Source organism: Tupaia chinensis, unplaced genomic scaffold (genome assembly GCF_000334495.1).
Source record: "Tupaia chinensis unplaced genomic scaffold, TupChi_1.0 Scaffold000544_1, whole genome shotgun sequence".
NCBI lineage: Eukaryota > Metazoa > Chordata > Mammalia > Scandentia > Tupaiidae > Tupaia > Tupaia belangeri.
In genome coordinates, this window is record NW_006160056.1 from 1,449,254 (window position 1) to 1,462,670 (window position 13,417).

A 13,417-nucleotide genomic window follows, 5' to 3' on the forward strand; every position below is an offset into this window, starting at 1 on the left:
ATACTTCTGACAGTTTGTGTAGATAGCCTTTGAAAAGCCCTTTTGTGTGGAACAGAAAGTAAGACTAAACAGAAGATTCTAAGAAGGCAGGAGATCGCTTGTGAATTTTACTTCCAGACATGAAAGTGACCTTCTGGAGGGAACATAAGCTTCTGAGTCCTATTCAGTCTCTTCCATAGACTGTGAGGTATAATTTAGTAACTTTCTCTGAGCCTGAGTTGTCTTAAATTAAAAAATAAGGTTGGACTAGAATCCTAAGTTTCATTTGAGTTGCAGTATTCTTATTCTTGCATTACATGATGGAAAAGATAACATATAGTAGTCAAACAGATTACCCTTCTAGTTACCCGGCAGCATGCATGGAAAATGTATTTTTCTTCTGTTTACTTACATCTCCAGTACTCCTAAAGGGGTTGTTACTTGGAGCATCTTTGATGGGTGCTTCTTATGGACAGTATTCCTTCCAACTTCCTTCTGGCATAAATGCTGTTAAAGCAAAAATTCTAAGCTCCATTCCATTTTCCTAATTCATACACACACACACACACACACACATACATATTTTCCAGGGCAGAATATAAATTACTGGTTTGTAATCCATGAATCACTACTATAAAATGACGCTGAAGTATTTGCTTTCAAACTCAAAAATTGCTAATTGCATCCAGTGGGTTGCTGACCACTTGGGTAATGGATTTAAGGCACTGCTTTTCAGACCACAGCTAACTGACTCTTTAATAGATATAATTTCATGTGTGCACTCAAGCGTTTTTCACCTAGTCAGTTGATGTTAGAGAAAATATACCAGATTGCCATTTTGGAGTTGTCTCATATCAGCGCCAGCAAATTACTGAATAGTAATGGAGCCAGGAGTCCCAGAATAAATTCTCTGCACTATTAAACTCTGCTAATAAGTTCTTCTCATTTCCCCTGACTTTATTTGTTCAGTACCTAGGGATAGAGAAGCTACTATAGTCCTGGATGTGGGGTGCTACGTTAGTTCTTCCAGGGCCAGGATTCTGTTGTAAAAAGAACTCTTGTTTATAAAATGGAAGGAGCATCTTCCTTGGGTCTTTCTGTCACTAAGTTTAAAGCTTGTATTAAATTAACACTCAAAAAATCATCTAAGGAGCAATTTGTTTTATAGTTTTCAACATGTCTTTTTTTTTTTTGGCATGTTCTGTAAAACACATATGGAAGATTAACAATCTTGTTACATATGTGCCTGTTGGAGAAGTGAATTTCCTAGTCACATTTTATATGATTTTGTAACCTAAAACACTGAACTCTAATGGCATTAAATCTTACGATTTTAATAATGTTTTCAATGGATCGCTGCATTGGAGTGGATAGCCTAGTAGTCAGGGAGTCAAAATGCTGAATAATCAGGGCATCTTATCGAGGGCAAGTTATTCAAGTTCTCTGAGCTCAGGAGAGGAAGAAACATACCCAATTGGTGTCTCTCAGGGCTGTTGTCACAAACAAACAAGATAGGGTATGTGACAGTGTTTTCTTTTTTTTGGTGGGGGAGAGGTTTTTGCTATAGGGCACGTGCACTCACCAGAAAAAGAGATAGAAAGCAAGAAATCACCCCCCCCCCAGGGGGGATGACCACACTGCAATCTCTTCTCCTCCATTCTCCTCTTGGGATCTTGGGCACACATGCACACACGCCTGGCATGAGTTTAAGCCACCAGGTCCGGGACTCAAACCGTGGTCAACTATATGGGAGTCCAGTGACATAGCCATTATGTCAACTGCTGGTCCCTGTGACAGTGTTTTCTACTATAGCACATACAATCAAAATATGAGATAGATAAGATAGAAAGCATGCATGTACTACAGTATTTCTAATTCTAGTATTCCTTTTTTCCCTCTATATGGTATTCCACATTTTATACATAAACAGAGCTAGTAAGGTTGACTTTCTTCAGTTATCACAACTGATTAACTCTCAATAGGAAACAAGAAATAAAGATTTAAAAGGAGTAAACTAAAGTGTTCCGGAGGTTATTTTTTCTCCTTGACATGTAAAAAGTAAAGAGACTACTAATTAGAAAATATTTTTTTGTATGTACCTCTATGGTCTGATTTTTATGAGTTTCCATTATCTGTTCAAGTATGGGAATTGAAAAGTTATAAGAACTGACAAGTTGAAACCTTTGGATTAGTTTCATCATTCAGTGGGCTTCTGCTTTCAGCAAATATATAAGGGGATTTCAAAAAGTTTTTAACGAAATTAACATATAGGTTTATTTTGGTGAAAACATTTTTGAAGTCTATGAATAGTTTATATTGATAATATGCATTTGTATTCATTTAAAGCCCCTCCCCCATATGTTTAGTTTTATGTATTAGAACCATATTTTAAGGGCCAGGTAGGGTTCATAGGTAAGAGTAAAACACCCAGAGGTGGTTCCTTGTTTTGGTATTATACTTTATTTAGAGTATGTCTTTAGAATAATGCTTTGAAAAGGATTTACCTGGACTAATGATAGTGTAAGAAATTGTTTTATTCTATTAATACCAACACATATGAATTTTTTGACAACCCAGTTATTTGCTTTATTTTTAATAATTTCAATTCAGAAGTACTGAATTGTTCATTCTTTGACTATTGCTTCAGTTAATGATTGCCACTTTGATAATATAAAATAGGATTATGATGAAACTACTTTAAGAATTGATGCCATACGCCGATAGAAGGAGTAGTAGGATTCCAAATAAATTCGTCCAGAAAGTATTTTTCCCCAGCCATTAATGAGGCATATTCATGAGTAACTTTTACTCTTCCTCTTTAGAATGTTCATTTTTGAGCCCCAGCTTAAAATCTGGGTAGCAAAATTAAGGGTGGTAAAAACCAGAATAAGAGGACCAAATTAGACTATCCTGTAGCCTTTATAATTCATTTCCTTTGGGGTTCCACTTTACTCTTCTTTTTCTTGGATTTTTTTTCTTTTTTTTTTTTCTTCTTTGTTTATACATTTTTCTCTGGAAAATTAGTGTAGTTTCTGGTGGGGAGAAAAGATATTCAGAAAAAGAAACTAGACAGGGGCACATACAAATAACTTAGAATATAAACATGTAAGTTAATGAAACGAGAGGAAACATTTATCCTACTTCTTCCATACCATTAGTAAATTAAATACTTGTGATTGATTGTTCATTTGTATAGCCAAACCTTGTATTATCTCAACTGCTATCTTAAATTTGCTGATGAAGTAATTCTTCACTGGTATTTCTACAGGGTTCAAAGAGAAATAAGCTAGGTTTTCAGAAACTCAGGAGTGAAAAAAATGTATTTTAAGATCAAAATAGTACAGTCCTTACAGCCTATTAGGAAATTTTGCTGATGATTAACTTCTGTTGCCTAGACTTGACCTCGCAGTCTGACTTCTGCAGGTTATGCCTTTGGTGTTTCAGATCTCCCATTTTGAGATACCTTCCTTCTTACTGCTTCGGTCATCAAATACACTGATATGTATACATATAAATAAACCAATACAAACCAGCACTTTTTATAATTATGTTGTAGGAAGGTTCTATGCTCTTTGGGTATTGGGTTTCTGCTGTTGCCTCAGTCATCTTTAGAGTTGATTCCTTCCTTTAGGCTTTGTACATTTCTCTTAAATGGCACTGATTTCTTTATTACCTATGTGGTGTCAGACAGGTTGTCCTGGTTGTCACCTGCCTCTTGCCTGGTGTTACTGATACCTTTGAGAGTTTATTATTGGCATCTGTGGTCTCTTTGTCAGTCCTCTCAAAAGGATTCTCTCATTGATTATTTTGCAATCTTCTTTTCTTAGACTTGAATGAAGCAGTCCCAGAGACAGAGCGCCTGGATTCAAAAGCACTGAAAACTCGAGCCCAGCTCTCTGTGAAGAACAGACGCCAGAGGCCCTCTAGGACAAGACTCTATGACAGTGTCAGCTCAACAGATGGGGAGGACAGTCTGGAGCGCAAGGTGAGCACCCCTGACTGTTTTCTGACTTGTATTGTTGTCCTTGCTGCTTATTTAATATAATGATTTTTCTGCTACCAGAGTTTATACTATACTTGGAAACAGCTGTAATAATAGTTCATATTTCTGTCTCCTGGATTCTTACTCAATAGATTGTTGTAATTCAAATTATATTTCTACTCTTTCAGTGAACTAACCAAGAGCATTATCCATATTGTCATATTTTGTAAGGATGCTTTTGATACTCAGCTGTTGGTTTTATCTAGTAGGAAATAGTGAATGTTCAAGTATTGTTTCTGTATGTCTTGGGTATTTGCTGCAATGTTAATATGGTGAATTGTATAAAGTATGCATACTTATCAGTAAACTAACAAGCAAAAATTGGTTTTTATGGGTTCACTAAAAATAGTTGGTTTATTTCAAAGGAAGTATTGTGTAGAACTGATACTCCATGGCATAACCACCTTTATAATCTCTTATACCAACAGCCTTCAAACAGTTTCTATAACCACATGCATATTACCAAATCACTTCCACCCAAGGGTTTGAGAACTTCTTCTCCAGAATCAGATTCTGGTGTTCCACCCCTCACCCCAGTGGCTAGCAATGTGCCCTTCTCGTCTGACCACATAGCTGGATTTCAAGAAGGACCACTGCACCCAGAAGGGGGGCCTTTCTCTTCTGTTTGGGGAGATACTTCACTCTCCTCTCCTTCAAAATCTGAACATGATATGGAAGAATCTCCTTTCCACCATCAAGCAGCCACCAAGAAAATATTACAAGAAAAAGGTATTGTTGGTTGTTTTGTTACTTTGTCTGACTTCACTAATACCATTTGTGCAATGTAAAAATGGCTTTTTCTCATAATCTTAAGTCCCTTGTCTTTTCACAACTAATAATATGCCATCCTTTTATGTTATAGGATAGAGAACTCTTCCCATCATCATATATTCTACCACATTTATGGTCTTTTCCTACCTGATTCTGTATTTTTATCTCTTCAGCTCTATATAAATTAAGTATTGAAGGAAATTCTTCAGGAGATCTAGATATTTTGTAGACCACATTTTCAATAAACACTCATATAGTCACAGAGGAAAAAAAAATAAGATGAAGATCAAAGTTGTGTAGGTCTTAACCCATGAATTGTTTTTTATTTAGAAGAAAATTTTGGAGTAATGACTTTTATTATAAAAATATGATAGAAAAGCAGTGATGAAGATGATATTATGAGGTTAGTCAATTAAATTTTAAAATTGGCTCCTAGAATTTCTTAGTAGTTTCAGTACACTTTTGTCTTTTTTACGTCTGTCTTATTTATAGAAATAATAAATTCTTATTTAAACAAATTAATGCAGACATGGATAGATAGGTTCATTTTCCTCATTTCATATCCAATGTGTTCCTTTAAAGTAACCAAGTAAGTTTGTTATACTATTGTTTATATTTTCACACACACATACATACACACATGCACACACACACACACACACGCACATACGAGGATACTTGAACAAGTTTGTGAAAAAAGAAATTAAAGTATAAGTTTATTTCGGTGCAAAAGAATTTGAAATTCATGCATAGATTTTTTTTTGTTTTTTTTGGAGAGATTTTCACTGTAGGGCGCGTGCGCTCGCCAGACAGACAGAGAGAGACATAGAAACAGAAAGCAAGAAATCACCCCCCGGGGGGATGGTCACGCCGCAATCCCTTCTCCTCCATTCTCCTCTCGGGATCTTGGGCACGCACGCACACGCGCCCGGCGTGAGTTTTAAGCCACTGGGTCCGGGACACAAACCGCAGTCGACTACGTGGGAATCCAGCGACATAGCCATTACGCCAACTGCTGGTTCCCCATAGATTTTTCATAATACGAATTTTCCATGAACTTTTTGGAGACACATCCCCTTATACACACACACACACACACACAGAAGAACAATACTTTTTTGGTGTATGTTTTCTTTTTTATATTTGTGGTTTTTTTGCTTTTACAAAAATGGAATCCTAATCATATTACCCTACAACTTTGTTTTATGCAAATAATATTTAATGGACATTCCTCTGTGCCTATATATACCAATTTAAATGATAGCAAGTCTTTATGTGTGTATGTCTGAGAGAATTCCTGTACATGTCTACTAAGAATCCTGTACAAGGGTATTCATAGCAGCCCTGTCGTGCTCTAGCAAGACCAGTAGAATGGATAATTATTTGCAGTAGACTCTTACGATGAGTCTGTGCAAAGGGAAAACAAATACACTACAGTGAAACGTAACAACAGCAGTGAGTCTCCAGAATAGACCTGAGAGGATAAAACCAACTCTAGACGAATACAGATGATTCTAGTTATGCAGAGCTAAGCAAAACTACCACATTATTTAGTGATGCCAAAACAATGTTGAGGCTGCAAATGGCCATGACAAAGTCAAAGTTACTTGGGGAGAAGAGATGGGAATGGGGAAAGACTCACTAGAGACCTCCTGGGTAAAGCTGCAGCAGAGCATGGCAGGTGGGTGTTCCTTTTATTGTTTGTTTATACTGTGCACCTATTTTATAGATACTCTTGATTGCAGTAATAGTAAATATAAAAAAGAACTCCCTATACAAAGTTAATTGAGCCACTTTATCTCTGATATATAAGTAGCTTCAAATAATTTTTAATAAAAAGTAAAAAAAATGTGCAATGGAAATAATAAACTGTCAATTCTTTTTTTTTAATTTTTAATTTTTTTTTATTTTGTCAGAGGGCGCATTGCTTGCTGGAAAGAGGGACAAAGTGTGAAAGTACCCTACCCCATGGTGAATGGTCGCATTGCAGTCTCTTCTACGTCTAGCCCTCCTTTCACTATTTTGGGCATGCATGCACATGTATTCAGTGTGTTTCTGACACTGTCAAGTCCAGAACTCGAACCATGTAGTGTAGGTCCTGTGGGCACCCACAACCTTAACTACTACACCACAGGCTGGTCCAACTGTTGTTTTTTAAGAGAAAATTCACATTACTTATATTGATAAAATACTAAAAAATCATCAGCCATATTAGTGATCAGAGAAATAGTTACTTAAATTAGATACCAAAATGCCAAATATGGCAGATTGCCAAAATCTTCCAGTTGGGATTTGCAGAATTCCATTGGCAGGGCCAGCAACGATGTGATACATTCATACATTGTAGGTGCATTGCACATCACCACAGTTTTGAAAATTCCACTGATTTATCTCTACTAGATCAAAAGTTGTAATCTCTTTACTTATACCTTCCTTGTAAACACAGAAATTGCCTGAAAACATAAAAATCCTCATTGACTAGGAGCTCACACTTTTTGTAACTCTTAGTAAGCACCATAGCTTTAGCTCTGTAATTTATACCTCATTTCCTTTCCTGAATGTGTCAACTGCTGAATTATTTTTCACATACCAGTCCTAAGCATGTCTCTTCTAGAAGCAGTTGTGATGTAAAAGTTGGGTATTTAGGGAGTACAGAACACCAGTGAAGGCAAGAGAATATTTGTCAGGCCTGGTAATTAGTCAGAAATGGTTGTCAGGTTAGTGAACAGCTTGACTGTGGTTTTGGCCTACTTTCAAAAGAACTGAAGACTTGAAAAGTTTTCATTAATTAACCTAAATTTTGGGTTGTAACAGCACTTTTTTAGAAATATTCTTGTGGCGGGACCAGCAGTTAACGTAATGGCTATGTCACTGGACTCTCATGTAGTTGACCGTGGTTTGAGTCCCAAACCTGGTGGCTTAAACTAACACCAGGCACATGTGTGTGCGTGCCCAAGATCCTGAGAAGAGAATGGAGGAGAAGGGATTGCAGCGTGGCCATCCCCACTGGGGAGTGATTTCTCGCTTTCTGTCTCTCTGTCTCTCTCTCTCTAAAAAAAAAAGAAAAAAAAGAAATATTCTTGTGGAAAGCCCTCTATCTTCTCTTTTAAAAAATATAATGTTATAAACTTTGGTCTGAAAGACTACAAAACAGCAGAAACATATAATACTACTTTGGAGCTATAGGTTAATACTTTGTGTCCTGCTGTTCGAGTTTATCGGACATCACTAGCTATTCATAAGAAATTACATTACAGTCAAAGTAGACCACTCACACATGAAATGTGATCCAAAGCTTTTAAAAAGTGACCTAATCTGGTCTAGATTATTTCCATCTGCCTTTTATTTCTAAATTATTTATGATTTTTTTTGAAGCAGATGTTTCCTCTCAGGTTGGAACAATAATCCATGTTTATGGATTGTGTTACATAGTCTTCAGCAGAAATGTGGAAATAAAATGTGGTAATTCTCCCAGCACTGCCCCAGAGCCTCCCTTGTTAGCTACTGTGCCTTCTTTGGGATTAAGTGTTCAGTGAGTGTAAGCAGGACCTGAAGAGAGGGGGTGGGTAGCTTCTTCTCCAGAGACCAAAATCTTAAACTTTCACATTTCAGTTTTCCTGGGCTGATCATCTTTCTGGCAGTTAATTAAAATTTTATAGAGTACTAACTTTATAGTGAGTTGCTAACATGATAACTGTTGTTAGATACTAGCTGTGACTAGATGAAAACAATGCCAAAGCCTCACATTTTTACCTTGGTAAAAGTTTCCAGCCTTGAAGCATTTTCAGTGTCTTTCATGGTCATTTGATATTAATCCACTTATTTGTGTGTTCATTCAACAAATATTAGGTCGTCGGGTAAGTCATGATGCATTTTTGAATAGAAAAACATAGAAAAATACGTCATGACTTTTCTGGTGACCTAGTAGTTCTTGAGCACCTGCTCTGTGTCAGGCATTGTACTAAAGACTGAGTATGCAATGATGAACATGGGTGTACCCTCTCCCTCAAGGAGTTCATATACTATTCTGTCTGTCACTACCTCTTCCTTGCTCTCTCCCCCCTTATTCCTCTTGTTTCTTCCTCTCTTTGTCTGTCTCTGTTTCTCTCATTTCTTGCTTGCTTGTTTGGTGACAGACTTCACCTGTCTGATACCCCGTGACCACCATCATCCCAACAACTGGGAAGACTCTATACTTTCTTGCCTTCTACATTCAAGCTCTCTTCGCACTTCAGAAGATGTCAGAGAGGGAGACCTGTCAGCCAAATGACCCTCAGACAATATCCTGTTAGCAGACAGTGCTTGAGAGGATCTGGTCTTCAGTTTTCTAATCCAGAAACTCAATAATGCACCCAGATTTTATCAAACTGTGTGACTGATTTATGCTGTTAGAAAAGTGTTTTCTAAGCCAGACTACTCATTTTCTCACTTATTTTGGGAGGTACAGCCAACATAATAAACAACATCCTTCATTTGTTCTGTTCTCTCTTCTGTTTGGTAGGTTCATAAATCAGAAAGTTGCTAAGTGAGCATAAAATTGAAGTTAAATGGATGCGTATACAGAATGTGCATATTAGTCTGAGCGTACTGAGGAGTGCTTGTGTCTCAGCATCTCCACCCTCACTGCAGCTCCCTCATGCCCTCTAGAGACTCTCCCCACCCAGTTCCCAGTGTGTGGACCTCCATAACATTCACACTGTGGGGAAATTCCACATTTCCCTTGTTATGATATTGCAAAGGCGGATAATACAACATAGATGAACAAAGTGAGATCTACCTTCATTTTTCTCAAACTCCAACTCAGAGAATGACATTGTTCAGTTCCCTGTTATATGAGACTAATCCACTTTTCAGACCCTGATTGAAACTTGCTTAGATACACTTAACTGATGGCTTCCTCTGTGTGTATGTTTTTTATGTGTGGTTCTTACCACTCATTGGCTCATCTATACGGGAACAAGAAAGGGGTTTAATGATACTCACAGATACCACTCTCACCTAACACTCCATTCCAGGAAAATCCTACTCCTTCTTTGAAGTCCACCTGAAACCTCAGCTGCCTTCTTTAGTGAAGCCTTAGGCACACCCACCTCATTCCCAGACACAGTGAATTATACTCTCTTCTCTCTGATCCACAGAAGTTTTCACAGTGTTACTTTTACAAACTCTGTGACTTTGTGTATAGTAAATGTTCAAGTTGTCAAATATGAGCCAGTTTTTTTCACATGTATTAATCTTTGTAATTTTAATCCCTAAAAAAGATTATGATATATAATTGGTGCTCAGTCATTTTCTTGGATAAATTACCAAGTATGTCTCTTCATATAAGCAGTATAGGTCCACCCAGAAGAGAGATCATCAACCAAATCCAGCCTCTAATAGTTTTTAGTAAAAAAAATCCTGCTGGAATATAGCCACAATCTTTCAGTTACCTGCAGTCTACGTTCACACTACAGTGGCAGTGTTGAGTAGTTAGGACAAACACTGTATATCCCAGAACTTAAAGTATATACCATGTGACCCTTTACAGAAAAAGCTTCCTGAGATCTAGGTTAGAAGTATATTTCCCTCCATTCAGTTGTGTTGGATAAATTCTGAGAATGGCTTAATCACTAGCTACTATTTATCTAGAATTTTAAAAAACTCTTTTTGGTCTATGCTGTTACTACAATGATGATTAAAGTTACCACCGGGCTTGATTGCAAGCCTGAGGATCATACCCTGGTTTCTCTAAATGGAGTTAAGTGTTTTCTTAATTCTATCAATATCAACTTTTTAAGTCATTATTTTTTTCTAATATCTGAGGAACCTCAGTGGAAATTAAGTTAAAAAGAATCCCATTATAACTAGCTAAATGTTAGTATCTAACTGGACATCAGTTAAATTAGAAATAGAAGACTTTTGTTCTAGAGGTTTGTTTATACAGATATTTTCCTCATTCCTAGTACATGAGCAACCCAAAACTAAAGATTTGGTCTTCAGACTCACATACCAGTGGGCCTTTGTTTGGTCACGGTTAGGTAAAGTAAACACTATCAGTTTTCTATGCATAATTGCTTGAGATTATTATTCTAAGTTTATGTGTGGTTATTAACACATTGTGTGACATAGAATACGTCTTCACAAATATTTATTGAATGAATGTCCTGATAACTACAACCTGGCTCTTTAAAAGCTTTTAAGACTCATTGCTTGTTAATATATTGCATTAGGCCTCTGTAAGTATAACTTGAGTAAAATTATACCACTGCTCAGGTTGCATTCAGCTGAGGTTGGTAAATAAAGCTTGACAAAAGGAATACAATTAGAGTAACCATTCAAAGACTAAAAAAAAAAAAATTATATATAAGAAGTACATATAAGGTAACATTTACCAAGACAGACACATACAATCTGGATTTAAAGGAGTAGGACTATCCCAACCTAGCCAAAGTAGTTCATTTATGCAGGGCAGGGTAGGTACCCATACAAATAAAGGTAGGTTAAGTCTGTAGCTCTAGAATTTAAATAATTTGGATTCTGTATTGTATTACTAGGAAACCACAAGATATTTGGTCAGAGGAGTTAAAAGGACAAGACACTAGGTATGGAGAAGCTGTGGTAGGAGACATTTATAAGGTGGTAACTTCTAGGGGAACAATAGGCAGTGATAGGAAATGATTCAAGAACCCCTGTAACAGAAGTGACTAGAGAATAAGAGGATGAAAGTGAGACAAAATAGATTGCAGGGATTTTCACCCCTGAATATTTGGTCTGGTCATTAACAGAAAATAGAAAATCAGAATGTTCTTATTTCCAGTATGGGAGAAATAAGAATAGCTCATTTTTTCTAACAGAGGAGGTCATGAGCTTAGGAAAAGAGCAAGGGCCAGCAGGTGGGGGTCTCCATTACAAAGGAAGAGATAATCCAGCATTCCACGACTAGTAAGATAAGGAAGAATCCAGTCTAAGAAAAGACTTTAGGATTTAGCTACCAAGAAATAAATCATTTATTGCCTTTGAAAGTGAAAACTAGGTTGCCAAAGCTTAAAGCTGAGGCACCCAGTCTGGGAGTTCAGAGGTATTAGAGATATTTTATAAAGCTTAATGGAAGTCTTAATAGCAAACAAAAATGTCATACTTATTTCCCCTTTCCTGAAAGCATATGAATCCAGTGTTGATTTTTATGCAGACTAGATAAGATGTGTGTTATATCTGGATTTGATTGATTTTAAAATGGGACAGTGTGTTGTTTCTTAAACTTGCTTCTTCAGCCTTGCAGAATCACTCATTTTAGTGTTTCATGGGACACACTTTGGCAAACATATAAGATACTGACATGAGGTTGCCCAGCAGCAAGCTCTGAGATGGGCAGAATCAAGCTTTTAGTCCCAAGATATTTCAATAACTGTGTCATTAATAGGTTACAGGGTGTTTCCTTATCCATTGTCTCAGCTGGTCTTCTCACCACTCATTAAAACATCTGCCAGAGAGCCCTAATTCAGAAAGTAATCAGGCAGTCTCCTTGTAACTCTGCACAGTCCTAGCCATTAAGAGTTGCTGATCTGGAAGAATTCAGCACTTTCTATTCTTCAGCTTTTATTAAGAAAATTGAAACCTTTTTTTTTTTTTTGAATGCCTTCCCTTTAAGTTCATTAGCAAAAACCACCTTAGACAGCATTTGTGCCGTGTCTGTGGATTTTGTGTGTGCGTGTGTGTGTGTGCCACATCAGTACTATTTAATTCAGTTACTCAGAGTAATGGTGCAAATATCCATAATAAATATTTGAGTCTAGAAGTAGATTTTGACACGGACGTATTTTTGATTCTTGAAACTCATTATGTACATTTCAAGAAATTGATTATTGTAATCTGAGTATTATTAACTAAAAATATGAAAAGCTCATTGCTGACAATCCTTGGAGTATTTGTCAATTTATATTCCATGCCAGAAAATTTCTATAAACTCTTTAAAAATCAAAAAGATAGAAGCATATACACCAACAAGCAATTAAGGAGGAGTAATTTCACACACGAAAGTGGATCAGATTTAGAACACTATTTTTAAATCATCGCAGATATCAAATATACTGACACATGACACCAGAGCACTGTACTTTGCTAAATAGATCCAGGTAGAACTTTAGGAATTGTCTACCTTGTCTGAGGTGGAAAGGTGGAATATATGCCACCAGTGGAACCTAGTTCTTACATGTGACATTAAATTCCATTCACAAACCTTTCTTATGATGGGTTTCTGGAATCTTTTGGAGCACCCCCATTCCTCCTCCGTCCCTGCAGTTGCTCCCCTTTTGAGAGCCAGCATAACTCAAAGAGGTAAAGATAGTGCTGTGGATATTTTGGCATCTTCCACAACTCATGAGACCAGACCAGTGGTGTTTCAGCCAAATTATTCAGAAGGACCTTTTGAAAGATATGAAAGATCGCTGAGATCCTGCTTAGGAAGGATCTTCCACATTTTGCCCTCCTCTGTCCCAGGACTGACTACAGGATATTAGCAAGGGCGAGATCAAAAGGGAAAGCTTTGACTCACTCACTCTCTAAGCTTCTCTCAGAGGTGATGTTATACACTGGGCTTTGGAGATATAGGGGAGATGGGCTGGGTTCTTGTCAGAAAGCATGGAA

General features: G+C 37.0%; 1 protein-coding gene across 6 annotated transcripts in view; it reads left to right on the plus strand.

Annotated features, from left to right (window-relative positions):
- The window catches only part of PPP1R9A (protein phosphatase 1 regulatory subunit 9A), a 361,745-nt gene that overhangs the window by 323,834 nt on the left and 24,494 nt on the right, over positions 1–13,417 (plus strand). For 5 of the 6 annotated variants that reach the window (XM_027775318.1, XM_014591219.2, XM_014591220.2 and 2 more), the window contains one exon: positions 3,807–3,964. In XM_027775318.1, coding sequence (XP_027631119.1) covers positions 3,807–3,964 — 158 coding nt within the window. Of the gene's footprint in view, positions 1–3,806; positions 3,965–4,449; positions 4,751–13,417 lie in introns of all 6 variants that reach the window. The other variant, XM_027775319.1, reaches the window with a different exon arrangement.